The 21,536-nt window shown below is 35.8% G+C and overlaps 1 protein-coding gene across 1 annotated transcript in view; it reads right to left on the bottom strand.

Annotated features, from left to right (window-relative positions):
* PLCZ1 (phospholipase C zeta 1) overlaps positions 1-21,536 on the bottom strand; it is a 45,205-nt gene that overhangs the window by 7,085 nt on the left and 16,584 nt on the right. The window contains exons 7-10 of the mRNA XM_005148148.2: positions 14,908-15,138; positions 12,671-12,827; positions 11,637-11,753; positions 132-304 (exon numbers count right to left, since the gene is read on the bottom strand). Coding sequence (XP_005148205.2) covers positions 132-304; positions 11,637-11,753; positions 12,671-12,827; positions 14,908-15,138 — 678 coding nt within the window. The remainder of the gene's footprint in view (positions 1-131; positions 305-11,636; positions 11,754-12,670; positions 12,828-14,907; positions 15,139-21,536) is intronic.

Raw genomic sequence — 21,536 nt, 5'->3', positions numbered from 1 at the left:
AAGCATTAAACTTCTCAACAACTAGAAATGGGGATAAAATGACAAACCAATAATACATAAAAATAGGTCTGAACTACATAACGTTTGTTTTCACATTTTATGGTACAAAGCAAAAACTACCCCAAGCTTACCTTTATTGACAGAGACATGGGTTTACTGTATTTTCCCACATTGTGTGGGGTAAATGATGAACCTCGATTTCTCAAGAATTCTGGTTTCAGAATATAGCCAGAACCACCATTGTCTAGGAATTTTCCATTTTGCAAATCCATTTGCACTCCCGGTGTCTGGAAGTTTAAGGCCACTATAAAATTAAATAGATATTGATTTTAGTGATTTACAGTCCATACTAATTTATAAAACTGCTCTCTGACAGCAAACCCAAACAGCAAATAAGATTAAAATAAAAATCTTTCAACTCATATGTAAGATTCTGTTATTTCTCTTAAATTCAGCAGTAATCAGTGATGAATTATTCATGTGCAAAGGAAATGCACTACGTAGAACTGCAGCACGTTTTAAGAATTACCCTATAGTTCTTTTTTACACTGCAGTTGTGTTGCGTGATTTTCCTTTTCTTTCTAAACTAGACCTTGGATAATATGAAATGTGAGATCTTTTTTCACCATAAAGACTAAATTCACATACTCATTTCTCTACAGCAGCAAGACCCCACACCCTGAACCTACTTACAAAGTTTTGGTGCAGAAGGCAAAAACATAGGTTTGTGACTAAGCACAGTTATGGTGCACAATTCATCACAAAAGCATGTCACCCAGTAGATCAGTAAGCTTTAGTTTAGAGTTAGAATACTCAGTACAAATACATATAAGTTTATAGAAGTAGAAGCTATTTTAAAAGTGTCCTTAAATTTATATGAGCAATCTCTCTTCAAGCTTAATCCTCCGGTACTGGTGTTTACTGTTAGTATACACCTGACAGATTTTCCTTTCCTTGGCATCTCAAAACACATCTGGTTTGCTGCAGGAGCAATAATAAAGTAACACACTTCTCATCAACAGGATATTGTAATCCATGAGATAAAGCTGATATCGAAATAGACCTGTTTAATGAAATTTCCGCCTATTCCAGTACACTGGAGCTTCTTGTCACATTCAAAATAGAAAAGGCACAAGTCAAATCAGGGAAGTGATAACATGACATGTGTTAAGTAGAAAATGATAAAAAGTGATTTACTTGATGGTTTGGTAGGAAAAAAAATGAAGAGTTTAAACAGTACAAGTGACTCATAATAATTCAGGAGGACCTTATTATATGTTCCTATGGAGATAATCTAAATACACTGAATGAACATTTGGAAGAATTCAGAAATCCTTATCTCATATGGAAAATACAAGAAAATTAGATCTGTTTCACTGCAAAAAATATTTGTTTCTTCACTGCTTTGATGATCCTTTAAAAAAAGTCTCCAGTAAATGACACAAATAGGAGCAGATCTGTAAAGTAGCTGGTATTATGGATGGAATGTTTGCACTACGCATGTTTTCACTGGGGTTACTACACAGAAAGCTCTAACTTGGTCCCACGACCTCAATACCAATTAAGAGCTGGAATACATCAAGTGCTCCCAGAGTATCATCCTCTATTTCCTCTGAAAGGAATCCCATCTGTGCTAACTAAGATTGCTCTGCAGCATGACCCAACACGCAGTAAGGAGGAACAATTGGGAACCTTGCATAAGAAAAGCCCGAGACAAACAAACAAAAACAAAAAACCCCACAACACGCACTCCTGTTTTGAACTAAATGCTAATGTAGATGCAGGCACAGATTCTGTGTCAATATACAAAGCAACTTTAAGCCTAATTTACCTTTAACAACAGTAGTTAAACTATTAAATGTTCATATTACCCACTACACACCACTGCCTTTTTAAAGAGGGTGTGGGAATTCTTAAAGAGCTAAGGCCACGTAGTGAGCGATCCCGATACCCTGAGCCTTATTACTATACAGTAAGAAGATTCTTGTCAGGCATAAGCAAGGTCAATTGTCTTGTTAGACCTCTGTAATTTTCCACTGAAAACGTGCAGAGAATGATCTCTGCCAATGTTGTAGTTTCCCACTGTATTTTTAGAGTAAGGTATTTAATCACAATTATAACAAGTTATAAACATTAGCTTTGTAAACAGTAGTAACCTCTAGACTAACCAATTAGAGCTCAGTATCCAAGGCTGATAAGGGTGTAAGGGTATAAAAGGAGCACTGTATCTGAATAAATTTTGGCAATCATTTGATCATATTGATCGTCTCTGCGTTGTCCGGGACTCCTGCGTCGACAAGAGGGTAAGTATTCTCTTGTATAGTTTAGCAGTTGTTCACAATTTGGTTTTTATGACTTAACACATCATCCAGAAACAGCCCCAAATGTGGTGCTATATGACCCTTGTATCTTAATACACTGATTCCAGTTAAAGAGCTGCAACCCTGAGATGCCCTGAAGCCTAGGTCCTGGTAAGACCTACAGATAACCCAGAATCTCTCAGTCCATGGGTAATTCCTAGGCATACTTTCAAAATATGTGGTTTAAAAAGTGTAACTGAAATTAGGCAAATTGAACAGTCATAGCTTCAAATAGCAGTTTCCACATGATCAAACAAATTACATGATTGCACATAATGAGACTGTTGCTAAATTTGCCAAGCTTTATAGGCTACTAAGCAAGAAAATCTGATTTAACAACAGAAACAAGCAGAAGAGAATACTTTGCATTTTATCATATTAGGAAAATTACTTTTGCAACACAAGTGAAGGGCAATGTTATCATGGGTTGATATCTTCAAACATCAATGCTATATTTTTACATCATTTAATTTTTACCTTAGAATAAGTTAAAAACACACTGAAAAGTAGTTTTAATTTACCTATTGATTTCCCAGTTGTAATCTGATTAAGGTAAGCAAACTGGAAATTTTATATTCTCTGAGATGCTTACTTCTACTATATCTGTTTGCAAAATTCATACCTGCTTGGGCGTCCCAGGACACTTTATGGAGTACTGTTGAGGCATAGTTTTTAATAAGATGTAGTCATCACCCTTACACTTCTTGAGAAATGGCAAAATTCATAAAGTAAAACCTATGTTTGCCATTGTCTAGCAGTGTGGTTTTAGTAACATCTTTCTGCAAAGAAGACTGAGTTTTACTCAATGTTTCGTTTTAGTTTTGCTGAATTCAGGAAATGAACTGTCGATAACATGCTTTGTACTGTTGTTTTATAAAACAGTAGAAATTTAATGCATGTACAGATAGAGCTTCAAACTGCTGGTTTAATTTGGAAAGAAGCCCAAATAGGCTTGTGCTATGGAATACTTCTTCGGTCAGTTTGGGTCAGGTGTCCTGTCTCTGCTTCCTCCCAGCTTCCCCTCCTCCCTGGAAGAGCATGAGACTCAAAAAGTCCTTGATCAGTCTAAACAATTGAATAGTAACTAAAAACGTTGGTGTTATCAGTGCTGTTCCCAGGCTGAAAGTCAAAATCACAGCGCTGCACCAGCTACTAAGAAGGAGGAAAAATGACTGCTACTGCTGAACCCAGGACAGCACTGTGTAAGTCAAACTTTCTCCTCAGTCCTTTCATTAAGCACCAAAAGTTTTAGTATTGGCATCAAAATCAAAACAGCAGAGAAAAACATAGGCTTGGAGGACAAGCTGAGCAAAGGATTCCTGCATCAGATCCAATTCTTCCTGAAACCATGAGGCCACATCTCCTTCAGATCAGAATATTTAATACTCAAGCCTTCTTGCAAAGTACCAAAGCTGCCATGGCTATCCCTGTTGGCCCTGGGTTAAATAACTTGTGTAGCAAATGCAAGATGACTATGATTTGAAGACAGTTGAAGAAAACTGCATGTCTTATGTCTGTGATGCTGCCTCCCAATTAATATTCCTATCAGGACTTTAAAACTGTCATTTTTTATCTTTTATTATTTGCCTCCTGGTTCTATTAACTATATTACGACCCTAAGCTTTAATATATTTTCTGTATTTAAAGGGGAAGATTTTAAAATGGATAAGCACAGATTTGTCACCAGTTTTCCTTAAAATGTGTTACTTAATTGCATTTTATGCCATTTAAAATCCATCTCAAAATGTCTGAATTTTATGCAATCTCCAAAAATACCATATGCAAAAAGCATTCAGTGCCAGTATTTCTATCTCTATGATTTACTTCACTCATTTGAGTCTAAAGAGATGTAATAGATCACACTTCCAAACCTTTGATCAGTCTTACTGCCATCCTTTTAGGTTTTTCCAGTTGAATATGTTGTTAAAATGGGCTGCTCACAATGAATGCAATGCATCTTTTGTGCCTTATATACCCAAAAATTGAACTGAATTCCACACAGACTGGGAAAATGAAAACAGGACCATAACAGAATGTTCTGGTGTATTTTATCATTGGCTATAAGATGATCTATGTGATTGGATTTGAAGACATTGCATTCATTCCACATTAGTACTCCCAGATAGGTGTTGACTGTCTATCCTTTCTTCTCACATACATGACCAAGCAGTCAGAACATGTAACCTGGAAATACGGTGTAAGGTGGTGTTTTTAGCACCTTTTTTATCTGAGTCTGAGAAACTACAAAGAATTCCAGCATAATTAAGACTGCCAAATTACAACGGGGAGGCTCTAAGCTTGAGCATTACTTGTTCTGATCCTGTCTTGACAAGTCGCTCTGATCCCCACTGAGTGCTTGTTAATTCAGGCTCATGAGCATACTGTCCAAAATCAGTTTTATAAGTGTCCTCAGGATCCTCTTTGCCTTGGACTTTATGATTTTTTTAAATCTTTGTGAAGCTTTAGCCCTCTTGTCAAACCAATGAATAGGTGATATCCCACCCAAACTATGCAGAAACACTTCACATCTTCTAGGAAGAAGTATAGAGTGATGATTGCTTCCCTTACAGCACACAGCAGACTTAACTGGTTAGCAAAACTTTTGCATACAAACTGCCTCTTATGTCTTTTTCTTACCAAAAGCTCAATGTATTTTTGACTCTCCTTGCAGAATAAAGTGGGGCTTTAGCTATTCAGACTCCAAATTTTATTAAGCATAATTATGAACTCTGGCTTTGCTTATCACTGATGCGGTTTGAAATGAGTGTTCTTATTCTACAGAAGCTTAATTTATAAGTGACTTACACCAAGTGGTATTCTGCTGTAGCAAGAGGGACTACTCTTCTGAGAACTGAGTAACATGTATAACTGCCTGACACACCATGCTTGGCATGTGCAGTCAGTATGTTCTTATCATCTTTGGGCTAATTCAGTATTATTGCTCTAAAGACACTGTCACTGTCATTAGAAATGTTAAGAATTCAGTAATTCTAATATTTATAATTGCTGACATTGTTAGTACTTAATTACAAGTAGCTCTACTGGAAAAAAGATGTCAGGCGACTAAAAATCATCCATTGTTCAAATAGATTTGCAACTGGTTTCAATTAGGTCTCCTCTCTTGTGAGGCTGTCATGGGAAAAGGACCCAAAGCATTTCTGATAAACTGTCAAATCTAAGATCTAAATTGAATTTTGTATTTAATTAATGTGTCAGTCTGAAAGTTACACTTCAGTAAGCCTGAGCATCTTTTGCTTGTCATTTCATTTCTTTCACACCTGAATTACATACTTTTCCATAATAATGTTAAAATTTATTTGCCTTCTGCTTCTTGGTAGAAGAGCATACATTATCAGCTTCCCTTTCCTGTCTTAGTCTGGGTCTCTAAAACAGGATTTAGAACAGAGTTCAGAGACAATTGTGTCCCTGCAATTTTTTCTGTCTTTCTTTAAAATTAACTAGATTTCAGATCAATTATTTAGTGTTCTATTACTTATCTAAAGTTGTGGATTTAGTGTATATAGCTGGAAAAATTAATGATAAAATTTCCATGTTTCTTTGCTTTCAAGTGAAATTCCAGTATCTATTACACAAAAAAAGCCTAAAAAAAGCAGTCTCCAGAGTAGCCCAACAGCTTTATCTCCTGCAAGAGAAACATGAAACCATTATTCCAAACACCTCCAGCCTTTGGAGCCATTCCAAAGGAAAGTTGAGTATATTTGGATAGTTTCATGTATCAAGGTGATATTCTCCCACCTAAATTGTAGACCTCTACACAAGTTAGCTGCCCCACTACAACTAGTGAGATCTAGTTGATGAAGTTTAAGGACAATGTAACCAAAAATGGGTCCACAATTTTAAGGATGAACTTAATCATATGCCTGGAGTCTGCAGTTCTAAGAGCTGCCCCATTGGGCTGAGAACTTATGGGAGCAAACAGTAAGAGGTAAAGCAAACCTGCTTTGGGGATCCATAAACCGTTATGTACAGAACACCCTGTGCGTGTTTGCCATGAGGTGTATGTGTCAGACCTATACTCTGGCTTTGAGCAGGTGTTTTAGTTTGCAACAAAATCTGTAGCCCAGTTTGGTAAAATAACTGAAGTTTTTTTTAATGGCTGGAGACTAGATATGTTACTTCACAGATTTCACTAGAAATTGAGGCAAAAACAATTCAAAGCTCTAATGTAATGAATATTTTAAGTTTGTTTCAGATGTCACATTAGCTGTTGAAAAAAGCCGCTTGCTTTACCCTTTTGTTGTGTTATAAAAAATTTTCCAGTAAAATAATAACCAAGAGTATGAAATTATAATGCAGAAAAACTAATTATGTCTGTAAGAAAAAACAGTGTTCCAGTCTTTTAATAGAAAAGCTTGTGTTTTTCCTTAAATTCAAGTTTATTAATCCATAAATTCCCTGACTAAATTTAACACTCCATCACATATTCTAAAATGCATAGTGTTCATTAACATCTTGAGAATATCTGAGCTTCCTATGATCAAACATAATCTGTTTATTTAGGCACAAAACCCCACTTGATCAGTCCTGTTGTTTCTAGTTTTGCCATTTGTCCAGGGAGAAAGGAAAACACAGCTTCACAGAAGATACACAAAAATAGAATCATAGAATAGTTAGGGTTGGAAAGGACCTTAAGATCATCTAGTTCCAACCCCCCTGCCATAGGCAGGGACACCTCACACTAACGCATGTCATGCAAGGCTTTAACGCAAGCCCCAACTTCCTCTTTATGAGGCTTTCCAAAGTCTGCCTCTTCTTTAAGCTTTCTCTCACTTAAGCAGACCCAAGCAAAATCAGACTTGATAGTCATTTTTCAGTTGCATGGATGATGCATACCAAGATCTAAATGAGTGGGTTCCTTTTCTCTTGGTAGCTTCAGAGGTTAAAATCAGAACTAGCTGAAAAACTCTTTATGACTCATCTCTTTGTGCATTACTTTTCATCGTACTATTGTGCACAAGATTTGGCCACAAAACAGATGTGATTGATAAAATTGCCAAGCTGCATTTCAATGGCACAGGCCAAAATAAAAACTACAATGAGAAAAAATCCATCATACAAGTATTGGAACTTTCACAGCATCATATAAATTTTTATGAGTGCTCCAGAAAACATATGCTTTATATAGCCTATTGTAAAACAAAATTCTGTACCTGCCGTATCATGGGTTTTTTTCATATAAATTATTACATATTTTAGTCATTCCTGTAGATGGCTTTGGTACGCAGACAACGTTTTCTACTTCATGTAAAGAACATATTCAAAAGGATATTTAAGTCTATTTGGTTGGGTTTTGTTTGTTTCCCACTGAGGTTTTGGGGTTTTTTTCTTTGTTTTTCTCAGTTACTATAATACAACTGATACCTGTATATTTAAATAACCATCCTGAATATTCTTTCTCTGCATAAATCTTCCCATTCTATTTTATTTGCTAAATAAAAAGCAGAAATGGATGAACCAAACCAGTTCTTTCCAGTGCCACACTGCAGTTATATGCAGGAAGCATACTAATTTTCCCTGATAACAAAAAGTATTTTTCTCTATAATACCTCTTTGTTCACAAAACCTATCCTGTTCTGATGAGTCTCAACATTCAGAGAATGGTCACTGAGTGCACAGTGATATCCAAAGCCATTTTGTGGAAGCTGTACTTTTTACTGTGGCTTCTAACTTGCCTTCCTCTGGAAATTAGATTTACACAATTACATAACTCGCATCCTCAGCCCCAACAAATCTTCAGCCTGTTGAACCATTTCATCCTGTTTTAACTGAGTGCCAGGTTGCTCTAAGTTAATATGTTCCAACCAATTTAGAGAAAATTGCTGTCAAGGTACAGAAGAAAGCACTGTTTTGAGTGTATCACTAAAGGAAGTGAAAAATAGCTCAGCTATCATCATTTACATGATTCAGAGGCCTGGCAGGGAATATTATATGTATATTTGAACAAAACCTAATATACTTTCTTTGTCCAGCCATAACAATTATGGAAATTAGAGGAACTTAAAGGTGAGAAGGGTAAACTAGAAGGTGTAGAGGGTGAAAAGAGCTGAAGAAGGCAGATGCATGACATACATAGGAGAAATCTGAGTGCTGTGAATGGGTTTAGGAAAGTGATAGAAGGTATCTGGAGAGATTACTTCTGTGCATGGGGTGCAGAGTATAATGGCAGGAAGACAAGGGAGGGTATGTAGGCTATATGGACACAAGCACAGAATTAGAAAATCTGTCTGGAAGGACATCAGCAGAAGATTCACTGAGTGGAGCTTTGGGAGTTGCATTATGAAGTTATATTTCTGCCAAACAGTTATCTGAAACAAATTAGGGAATCAAGAATAGAAGTGACATGCCTTGGAAAAAATATATATGGAGAATTGCTTATAACATCAGCTTATTCCCATGAGAAAAAATGCTTCTTTAAATGGAGATGCAAATGATGTGACCAAGAGGGCAGATGTAACCACTTCCTGCATAGTTTTAATTCTTCCACGAAGGGGCCCAAGGCTCCTATACAGCAAAAAACTTTATGGTTTTTACACTAATGTTTAGTTTGACTTTTCATTAAAGTTTACTCTGAGTCAACAATCAATGTAGTCATTCTGCAAGACTTCAGTCTGTTTGAGATCTGACAAATCAGTACTCTGCAGAGATCAGTGTGGAGATTTGCAGGCTAGAAAGAAAACTAGTTAACTGCAGTATGATAAGCCTGAGATGTGAATTCAGTTTTAAACTAAGTACCTCTGGCTAGCCATTCCTCTAAGCATGAAACAAACTTACCAGTTTTTAATAGCAGCGTAGATAGGATACAGAGTGCACTACCCCAGCTAAATAATCCAGCAATAGCATGACATTAAGCTAACTGAGGATCAACCACGAGGACAGAATATAATCAGATTGCAAATGGTATTGGAATGGCAAGATACTTCCAGCAATAGCCTAACCCAAGTCCAAATTTCTTCTATCAGTAAACATTTATAATGACACAGACAAAATGTAGACTAACTAGTAGTTGTTTTATTCCTGCTGTACTAGTAAAACTATACCTCAAAGCAAAAGTCAGGATGAGAAGCAGAATTTGTAACAACGTGAGAATTATGGGGTTTCTGAGTACATTTCAGTTCTTTCATGGAACAGCCAGCATTGAGTGGCCAAATTCACACTATCTCCCTAGTCATTGTTTCCTACATTATCTCAACACATGACACTGACAGCACAACTTGGGGTTGGGGCTGCAAATGATAAGAAGTTTAGGCTTGAGGACTTCCTCCACTGCTTGTGGTCAGGGCCACAGACATGGGAACAACAGTCTCCTAGTGAAAGCTGAGCCATGATGCTCCTAAATTCTATAACTGTAGGAGAGTATCTAGACAAACAATAGGGGTTTAAATAATAAATACTATGCATGTGCAAGATTGATTGAAAAAAGCACACTGTTAAAACCATTTCTGAGAAGGTAACTTGAAACAGAAGATATTCTGGGAGCTGAGAAAAGAAACAAGTGAAAAAGAAAGCCTGGAGCAAGGGCACACATAAGCTGCAGAGACCTACAGGTAAAGTGAAATCTGTGCTCATCTCTGTATGAGTGTGTACCATAAGGTGAGACCATATTTTCACCTCTGAAAACATTGAGCCTATGGCAAATTGCCCTGCTCACCCGACAGTCTCCCTCGGGTGGCCTTGATATGGAATCAAAGATAGAATACACATGTGGATGCAAAAAGTATTGCTCTTTATCTAAGGCTGAAGAAGGTGTAGCAGACTGCCAAAGAAAAATAACTGAGAGTCTTTTAAAACAAAGAGATAAAGGCAAAATCACCTCTAATGCCATTAAAAAGCGGAAAGTGTTTACAGGTGGGAAGTTTTTCAAAGCCTGCTGAGTACAGAAGTCATACTTATTTTTAACAAATCTATCTTGAAATTCAGAGAAACAAGATTATTGTTATTTAATTGCTCAGGAAACGAATATGCTTTGTACTGGAGATTAAGATACTAAGCTTACACTGCATCTATACAGTCACTGAAGCCTTCCAGCTGTTCCTGGGTATTCTGCTGACCAGGATTTGCAGTAGTATATCATAATCTAGGAATTGTTGGCACCAATATTAATTGTTGTGCCCACATCTCCTGCATCTTTCCCGTTCCAGTCACACAAAACAATTGAAAACCTACACATCCTGTAGATGAGGCTTCCATTGCTGTGTAAAAATTCCTAAACCACACATATATATCTTTCCATTGCCTATTCTAATTCAACGCTATAGATCAACCTTTGGAAAAAGCAAATGCAATTGCATTACAACAATATCCACTTTTAGCTAAAGAGGCAGATGCTTCCTTGTGCTTGCTAAGCTGTAAAGAGTGCTAGACCTCAGCTGAAAAAGAATCTTTCAAAGAGAAATTAGACAAAAAGAGAAACTAAGGAAGAATAAGAAGCTGCCATTGCCATTTTCTCTTCTAAACATGTTCTATTTACACCTTAGCCACAGCTAAGCACAGTGGTTATGGGATTTGATAGATAGAGCATGCAAAAAGTTATAATATATTTTCATTTTTGTGAAAGGCATATTGTATTTTTTTGTCTTTTTTGGCAGTACAGTGCCTAATGCAAAGCACACTCACTTCTACCTTAAAAGCTAAGGTAACATACTTAACACAATTTCAGCCCAGACAGGCTGTAAAATACAAATTATCATTTAAACTCTCCTTACAGACACCCATATTTAAGTATCGTAGAACTATTAATAGAAGGAGATAATACATAAAGAATAAAACTCTGGTTTAGCTGTTGAAAGCTGTTTATATACAGTCTTAGGGCTAAGAATAATGCAAAATAAAGTTCAAAGCTTAAAAAAGTTGTATTCTTACTACTGTTTTTTCTTAGAATCAAAAAAAAAAAAAAAAAAAAAAGAAAAATAAGTATTTTAAAGAAATTACTGCATTAAAAAAACTGGGATATTTAGGGGAAGGTATAGCTGTTTAACAGCAAGTGATATATGGAATTAATTAGGGCCTAATTGTAACTAATTCCAAAAGTAAATAGATGAAAATAATATTCCCCTTAGTTGTTACATACCAGAATTCCTGGATTCTAGGATAAAAAATTATTCTAGGATATGTAGACTGAAAATTTAGATAACACAAAATGAAAGTGATACCACTGAGGGAAAATGTGTAACCCACATAACAGAAAACATACTAGAGGAAGGAAAATCATCATCTTCTCTACAAAGCCTGGAATGCAGACTCTGCAAATGTACATACCCATTTGACACCCCACATTCCAGAACTCTTGAGGATTATAATTTGAAGAGGTTGCTCTTGTTCCTTTGGGATAGATTCTTGTAATGAATCTTGACGTATGTAAAACAAAATCTCTAGCTGAAAAACAGAATGATAAAGCCTTGGTAAGGAAAACTTTATTAATAAACTAAAAAGGGTTTTTACTCCTAGCAGTTTTCCTTCACACAAAAGCATAAACTACACAGATGTGGAAAATTTCAGATGACTTCTATGTACACTATTCCTGTTTAGTAATAAAAAAGGAAGCTTTCATCTAGTTTTCACCATTCATCTAGTCAACCATTGAATCATCTCCACAAAGTGGTGGATGGCAGCTGGGCTGACCTTAAATGAATGGGCCTATGGCAGACTTCATTTTCATGGTCACTGATCTCTGTTCTTAACACTCCCTTACAGTTGCTGGTAGACAGCTGGAGTTAAAACAGCAAAGGCTGCACTGTTTTGGCTGCACCAAATGGAGAAGCTCCACACAGATTGCGTTTTGAGTAATCCAATATGACTGGTATAAAAGACCTGGCCTAATGGAGCAAGCTGCCAGCTATGGGGTTTATTCTTTCTGTCAATGGAGAATATCTAATTCGTGCTTATCATCAAAGCCAGGATTACTGCATGCCCAGCTCCAGTGGGTACTACAGACTGCCCATGGGTGGTATGTGTGTGTGAAATATATTCCACACACTTTCAGATATTGACTGTAACATCTAAATTATTCGATGCAGAAAACAATGAATCAAAAGGTATTAATGTATTTTGTATACTATGTTAATATTTGTTCTAATAAAACTACAAGAAATTAAAGCTGACTCTCCGTTTTCCTTACATAACCAACTGAAACATAAAAATGCAGCTCAAATAATTAGGTATCTCTATAACAGTGCTATAAAGACAACCAAATCAAATTGGATAGCATGCATTTCATTAGATTTTAACCCAATGCCTAAGCAGTGAACCATAGCCACATTGTAACCTTAGCTGATTAAATCAAAAGGAATTACCTGAATGTTTTACAAATTTTCGTGCTCGAGTTTCTCCAATTGAATTATTTTCATAGCACCTCTGATGACCTTGGGAGTGCTCAAAGCTCACAAACTTCTCAGATTTGGTATAAATCACAAGGTCCGACAATGCAAGGGCAATTTTTACCTTTTTCATCTGATAATCATAGTATAAAATAATGAAGAATTAAAAAATCACAAAATACACATATTTTGTTATTATTAATTACAATTAAGAAGGTATAATTTTAGATGCATAAGGCATGGAAAAATGTGTCACAATTAATGAATATTTGAGTTTAAGATATGACTTTGGTACTGAGAGTTGACCCCACTCAGAGACAATTAAGGTTGTTGTCTCTGTGTTCATCATTGCAATCGTAAGGTGAAAGGAGAGATGCTTCCAGTGCTTTCTATACAATATTCTGTTGGACAGCCTTGTGTAAATGAATATAAATTTTCATGGCTCTTAACATTACTCATTAAAAACATATGTCCAACTTAATACTCCTCAAGACATAAAAGTACTAGAAAAGGTATTCTGGTAGGAAATATTTAAAGAAAAAATCATAAGCATCTATACATCAATAACAAAAACTCAACTAAAAACTGTGGAATAACAGGCAAATCAATCATAGGTATGTTCTTCCAAGCATTGCTCTGAAATTAGGAAAACTCTTGTTATTAATCAAGATGGAAAATTCTCCGGCCAAAGTTTTTGTTCAGTCTTGCCCCATTTCCAAATCAAGCAAAAGTAAAGGATGCTGTACGTTGCAGTACACCGAAATGTTAAATCTTATCTCTTAAACTGAGGTACTATGTGACATCTTCATTCTACTTAGCATGGATTTGGGAGGTAATTAGTGGTAGTAACCAGCAATGAGCTAGTGGTACTAATAATATTGACATTCCATTAGAGCTTTTGAAGGCAAATTCTCTGACAAAATAGTAGGGATTGCCTGCTTATGGGTCTTTAGCTGCATAAAGTTCAAGTACATTAATTCTTCTGAGGTTGTGTCCTACCAGGTGCAGTAAAAGCCTGTTGTCACAGAACTCCTGAATAATACAACTCTCTAGATGTAGAAGGCAGACATAGACAAAGCCAACAGTATCACTAGGGTAATTTGGGTATGGATTCAAATGCTCTCCTACCCTTCAAGAGAGCAATAGAGTGAGACCGCAGAATAAATACTCCCACTCCAATAGCCTGCATCCCCAGAAACCATTTTCACTTCTGCTTGTGAAACATGACCAGGAGTCTGTTGTTACTGCTGTTGATCAAGATGCATTATGGTACATGTTCTGGTCTGTAACATGATGTTACAAATACATGAGACACTGGCTCTCAGCAAAACCAGAGAGCCATGGGGAGCATTGCCAGTTTACTCTCATTCAGATAAAGAGAGCATGATGTGCAAAAATGACTGGATACTGGAAGCTTCCTGCCTGCTTAAAAACCTTGAACACAGCAGTTTGAACCTCGATGGAGCAACAGGTTAGCATGGCAGAGAATTACTATTTGCTTGAAAAAATTAGTAAGTTCAATTTGAGCATCTAAAAGAAGACTGAATCCAGTTTCCAGTGGATCAGAAGACTGAATCCACTCTCTTTCAGAAATAGTATTTAATGTTAAGTCTTCACAAGAGAAGCATACAAATACCTTTTATATTTTAAGTGCTTAAAAATATTTTAGCACAATCAGAGTTCTACACCTATTTGCATGCATAAATCTAGAACTGAAGAAAATATGGGAATGGAAACTCCTCAAAATTTCTGCAATAGGATGGTGGACTGTAGGACGAAATAGTTCACTTTATCCTTCATCATCAGAAACTGCTATCAGTGCTCTCCATGCATAGCTCCAGGAGAGCCTTGAGACCAATAAAGCAGTTGGGCAACTTCATTTTAGTTCTATTATGTTATTGAGCATCTGGGGCAAGCACAAGATTTGAAAGTAAAAACCATAGGTGGAGTTAAGGATGGGACCCAAGGGAAGGTTTGCTTTTTGCTTTTTAGTTGGATGCTAAAATATGCTCTAGTTTGGAGTGTCTTGTCAGAATGAGGAAAACTCTGAAACCTTGAATTAAAATGTATTATTTCAAAATGTATTGCTCCAAGTAATTTTGAAGCCTACCTATTAATTTTTTACTCTATTTTAAGATAATATATTCCTTCTATTTAAAAAACAGCTGGCACACATCTATGTGTTTTCTACATTCAACTGAGACAAAAATTACCTTTGCTTTTTTTCTGGCTGGGGCTGAATGTGTACTTTCACCTTTTCTTTTTGAGGAATCACGCTGTGGGCAAAGAGCGGCTGTATCTTCACTGTCATCATCATCTTCAGATAAGTTTTCAGATTCAGAAACTTCCCCTGTCTCACCATGACTGTCTAAATCTCTCCTGAGCATACTTTCCTCAACTGTTCCAACTTTTTTGTTTTTTACTAGAATTTTGAATTTTAATGCCTGTAGAGAAAAGATTAAACAGTAGTAACTAGAATTATATGCAGACTAATTGTAGGTTTCACATCTGGTTGTTGTTTAATCCATGCTCAAAGCTGGTTATTAAGTATAATGAAGTCAGGTAACACAGTGAAGTGAAGATAAATACTGGTGGCAGAAGTCAAAAGCAAATAAAATAAATAGAATCTGGGGATCAAAGTATATAGCAGAATGTGAATATCTAGTTCCTTGACAGGAAAAAAAGCTGTCCACCACACAGATAAACAAATGCTGAAACTATAAGCAAGATTAAGGTAGGAAGTTAAGTATGTGCTGTAGATCATGGCCAGGTAAGACATAGGAGGTATATTTCTTTACTATGCATGAATTAATTTTTCTATATAAACTTATAGACATGTATCTGATATGAATTTATTTTTAGTGATCATTGCAGCATCTAAATACTTTGTACCCTTTTCTTAGTGTATTTGCGCACATCTGTCTAGCACACCAAATTAAAACTTCTGTTGTTATATCATTTTGCAGTGGACCCTCATGTTGATCTTACCTGGTCAAGGAAATTAACAAAGTTTGGTAATTTCTTGTCTAATCAGTCTATTTTTAAATGGGCATGTTTCAATTTCCATAATATAAAAATGGGGGGGAGGGGAAATCATGAGATGTTATTATTTCTAGTAATATGGCTTTCATATATGCACCTGTATCCTGAGGATAAATTTCACTTAGACTTATGAAGTAATATTCATAGTAAAACAGCTGTTATGTAGCAGACATTCATCTCTACCTCTGTACAAATCAACTGCCAGTGAGTAGCAGGACTTGCTTAGAATCTTGGATAAAGTGGCCCACAAAAATATTCCCAGAGTTTCATATGCATTAATGAAAAGGAAGGCTACACTACTGGGAAGGTTACAGAAGCAAGGAACAAATACTTACACATTAAATAAAATATGCATTTTAAGGTATCCATTAAGTAAATATGAAAAGCATGGATGATAAACATATATATATATACAAATCTTTAAATTACAAACTAGAGCTGTAGGCAGAGAAATGGGCATTCAATTTGTTTATATTGCAGTCTCCATTGCTGATAATCCTCTTATCACTTCAGATCTTATATTAGTAGTTTGACAGTGTGCTACTGGAATGAGATATCCTATGCTTAATATCTATCAGTGCCATCATAGTGTAAGATTTGGTTAGTCTGTCTGCATTGGTGATTCAGAGTAAGGATGCCCTTTAACATTTCCTTCATTTCTTATTTATGCACTCTTTTTTTTCTATATTATTTTTACAAGAGGGTATTGGTACTCATATTTTTAAACAGCTCCTTTGCATCTTCACATTTCCCAGTATTTAAAAGCAATTCTATCCATTTTGTTATTCGTATTTTGTTATTCATAGGTAAGATTCAATTCTACATTTTGGTTTTTTGTTTAAATACGTGGTATACAAGGGAAAACTTTCCTATGGATATATTACTGCCTCCTATATGTAAACTTTCTTTAAGTAAAAAAAATTCATAGTCAGTGTCATGATATAAAAATGGGCCATGATGTTTTAAGTCAGATTGTTCCTAAAATTCTGTTTATGAACTGTTAGCAAAGATGTGAATACCCTAAAGCAACACAAATATATGTATATTGTTTTTTAAATAAAGATAACATGTTAAAATCGTCTCAAGAACAATTACAGAAAATACTCCAGCTAGAAGAAATTTTGCTATCTTTTGGCCAGAAGCAGGTTGCAATAATAGTTAACCCAAATTACAGAAAGTGACCCATGAGCTGAAAAAAGACATACCACAGACTTCAAGTCTGAGCTTCAAACAGCTCTTCATAACAAACATATAGTTACAGAATCAATGACTATGTGAAATGAGAGTTCTAATTGGTAATCAGCAGTACTAAATATGTGGCATCTGTTTGTACAAGTGTCTAAACCTTTTAAGGAGATAATGACCTGAAACTGAACATTCACTATGAATTTTTTCTATCTTAAATATAAAATGCAAACTATTAAAACCGATATGAGTACTTAGTACTCATGTATAAACTGTAAGCATCCTAAACAAAAAACATTTAAATAAGTGAAACATCTTCCCTAGGGGATAATGGGACTCTAATGATGGCATAAGCAAAAGCCTGTAAGTACAGTCAATGGGAACAAATATTTAAATGATTAAATGGGCAAAACTTATTTCTTGTACTAAATAAGCATCCCAGTTAATGTGAAGTATAACACAATTCAGAGCAGCTGAATACAAGACTCCAGGACAAAATCACAGGTACTTTGGAATGAATCAGGCAAGCCCACCTTCTGATCACTGCAATTAATGTAAAAAGGGACAAAACTCACTGCTCAGAAACATAGAGAACAAACTCTGGATTTGGGTCATCACTATTAAAAAGAGAATAGCCCCCTATTTAGATTCAGCATGATTTTCTCTCTTCTCTCCTACCCAGCTTGTAAGTGCTAGAATCATAGAATCGTAGACTGGCTTGGGTTGGAAGGGACCTTAAAGATCACTCGGTTCCAGCCCCCCTCCTATGGGCAGGAATCCTGCTGAGTAACAAGGTTGAAATGAGTTTAAAGTTTTACATCATTTTCTATTTCAAAAATGAAATTATTGTCTTAAATACAGATATAAGGTAAAGCTGAGACACATTCCATGAAATCCACCATGGGGGAAACTTTTCAGGAATTAAGAAAATTTACCTTGAAAATAACAGGACATTATTCTTAAGTACAGCTGATAAAAAAACAAAACAACACAAAAAAATGCCCCATAACAAAGATATTCTTTACTTAGCGAGGAATAGAATCATGCTTAGTAAAAGTGTGAATAGATCTCTTTGTGGCAACCTTATAAATCACAGTTACTGAGATATTTCAAATCAATACCACCAGTAACCCCTTAGCTCTAGTTAAATGGATATTAATTATATCAGAAATACCTTCTAATCTCTTTCATAACAAGTTTTCATATGACACAGTTACCTAGTAAGAAGTCCCCTACATTAAAAATGCCAGTTCTTTGTTGTGCTGTGTAGTAGATACAAAATACATGAGAGGATCTTCCTAACGGTTATTTTATTAAAAATACAGAAAAGAAATCTATGCCTAAAAAAGGAAATTGGAGGGGTGACACTGACAGCCTAGTGTTCTGGGTGAAGTGAAAACTTACACAGTCCTGGGTAAAAAAGCATTCCAAGGAACACTCTTTCCTTTAAAACTGTTTTGCAAAGTATATTTCTCATGCATCTACTGGAAAGGGTCCCACTCAGGAACCAAACTCCAAAGATGGAGAACCAATTTGCTAATGGCTTAGAGGCTTGACCTATTATAAACCATTGGCAACAAGTTAGATTCCGTCAAAAAACAGAATCCTTAGCTGGCAATGCTTTGGCCAGTTTTACCTGAGGACTCCATCAGATGTAAGAGAAATATGAAAAAGCATAGACTTTGCCAACCATGAATCAAAAAGACATCTTAGAGAAAGTTCTAGTGTAGATGATTTTGCATTTCTTTGAGAGTTAATGGAAAGAGAGGGGAGTGTAACAGCTCCATCGATATGTTGCAAATAACACTATTAGCTGACCTGCTGCTCATGGTTCAAGAATCTGCAACTGAGAATCTGGGCAGCTGTGGACAGAGATGTTTCTGAACATCTACAATACAGTAATTAATCCTCCAGATCTGTGGTAAACATTAAAGATAAATGGTAAAGCAACAGTAATTGCCACTTCAATTTCAGTTAACAATGCCTCAATATTTCTTTCCAATTCTGTGATAGGAAACCTGCAACTAATGAAAAACTCCTAAGTAGTTAATGTATCTATCATGACAGCAGTGTAAGGTAGTTTGATGTACTACAATGCAAAATAATTGAGGAACAAACATTCATCAAAAGCATCAGTGTGTTTACAGTCTTTTGTGTGTTACATTTGAGGCTTACTTGTTTCTTTCAGTCTCTGTCAAACACATTAGAGAGTAAGGATTCAGCAGGGTAAACAAAAATTGATCTCATTTGTATGATTTTAGTATTTTCTAAGCTCATCTACACTGCACAGGCGCTGCACAAGACACCACATTCTGTCACTTTCTATCAGCATAATCCAGTACTTGTGCAATCATCAGGAATCTCTGGTATCAGTCAGTGATGTCAAATACAATTTAATGTGCGAACTGGCTCAAAGGAACTGATATTCCAGCTGATATTATGGAAGTTCATGAAGTTTCTTTAGAGGCATCATCGCAGCCAAGACTGTGAGGAAAGGATTGTAGTGAGTCTGTTGCTTTGGTTGGCGAAATATGTGCATGGGAAAGAAGTAACAGAATACAGTAGAAGAGATTGGTAAAACTCAAGGGTGGCCTCAGTTTTGATAAGGGCTGTGTGAAAAAAACAGTGCAAAATTCCTCTTTCCTTTACTCCACATGTCAAGGGAGAATTGTCTCTTGGGATGCTGTAGAATAGTTATATTCCAGGGAAATAACAATATTAGGATATTTAGCTGCAGAGTGAACATATAACTGAAGTCAAAGAATTAAAACATAATCTTTCCCTGAAGTTTTATGGGGTTTGTGTTTCAGTGCAAGAAGGTTTTAAAACACAGAAAAAGTTAAAAAGAGCAGAAAGCAATAACATTAATGACCATCCAGTTTTCTTTTCTGGATCTCCTTGTGATATTCTCTTAGACATACAATGGTAGGAGACATCATGCATGAGCTGTGGTCCAAGGAACAACCTAAGAATGGATTTGCTCTGCATTTTAAACCATCTTCCAGACACACACAGTCATCTCAGCTGGCAAAGGTGTAGCCCAAAATCTACATAAAAAAGGAAGTAAGGGGCTGATCAGACAACAGAGGAGAAAATCATTTCCATGGAGATCTCCAAATCTCCAAGATCTGAACAAGAATCTGTAATTGACAAATGTTTCTGTGAAGTTGTTTGGTAGAATTATGTGGCATTCCTCTTCATTTTCAGACAAGAGAACCATTTGATTCAGAGCTGGAAGAACATTGACAAGTTGGTATTGAAAGAGAAGCCTTGCATGAGCTGCATTTACCCCTTCACAGCAAAGGAATAACAGCAGCTGACAGATGAGGATTTCCAACCCAAGAAGCATAATGTTTCAGTCTTGTGCGACAGGGACAAGCTGGATGTTTAGAGTCCTTGCCAAAGAAACCTGACAGAAAAAGGGAGGGCTGGTTAGCCCAGAGCTAGGTCTTTGAGGAATCTTAATAGCAGGTTGTAAAAAAACAACTAGCAAAGGAGGCAATAACACAGCTCATGAGCACAAGAGGTGACAAACAAGTGATAATTAACTTGCTGTGACACAATCAGAGAACTCAAGGGACAGAAGGATGCCCATTACATTTATAGGCATGTGAGACATATGTAGCAGTAGAGTTTTGTGCTGTGCCTCTAGGAATATTATTAGATTGGACTATCCTCCAACAAAGCATATTATAAAAATGTGGTTATTATTAATTTCAATTAAGAGCAAAAGGTTTCCTTCCCATCTCCTTACTAAGATTCATCCAAAAGTGCAGAAGGTGGAGATGAACTCAAGGCAGATAAAGATGGCAAAAGATGACAAAAGAAGGTAAACAAGATTGTAGGGGAAATGGAAGTAATGTGCTAAAACTCCAATCCTAATACCTTAATTTTGTAAACCAGAATAATTAAATTCATATGTATATATGCACAGCCACAGTAAAATGACTTGAAATATCTTCACCTTAATACTGAGCTACTTTAGTGTGACTTCTATGTCCATTTAGGATCAAGATAAGTAAATATATTAGCATATAAACAATCTATTTTGTTTTGATGCAAGAGAGTGTAACAGTCTAAAGAAAGAAGCAACACTGAAGACAACATAATTTTAAATAAAGATTAGAATAAATAAAGATTAGAAGTGCAGTGGAATGAATCTCACCTGAAAAGCATACATTTAAGTGAGGAGTAAGTATGGAATCCAGCTATGCATTTGCAGACAAACTTGTACAGAGCAAACCTATGAAAACTATAAGCTATGGTAACATGAAGTATGGATTCCATGTATCACACTAAACTTATGGTAAGGAACATATTTCATAGAAAGTAATATTTTTAAGTATCTGATTTAGTGAGTCTGTGATTCAGACACAGTACACCAATTTTTTTATATGGAGGACGTATGATCCTTAGACTTCTATTAGACTGAATGCAGCTATGCTTTGGGAAACCTTAAAACAAGCCATCACATTTAATACAGTTTATATTTTTTCTAATGTACAGAACAGTTTTCAAGGTTGGAAAATCATATTGAACAGTGTGATATAAAAATTATTAAAAATAAAAAGATATAAAATATATCTAATATATCACTGATAACAGTGACAAGCCT

This window comes from Melopsittacus undulatus, chromosome 5, assembly GCF_012275295.1.
Source record: "Melopsittacus undulatus isolate bMelUnd1 chromosome 5, bMelUnd1.mat.Z, whole genome shotgun sequence".
NCBI lineage: Eukaryota > Metazoa > Chordata > Aves > Psittaciformes > Psittaculidae > Melopsittacus > Melopsittacus undulatus.
The sequence above is the reverse complement of the archived record's forward strand: the minus strand, read 5'-3'. Positions and strand labels throughout refer to the sequence as shown.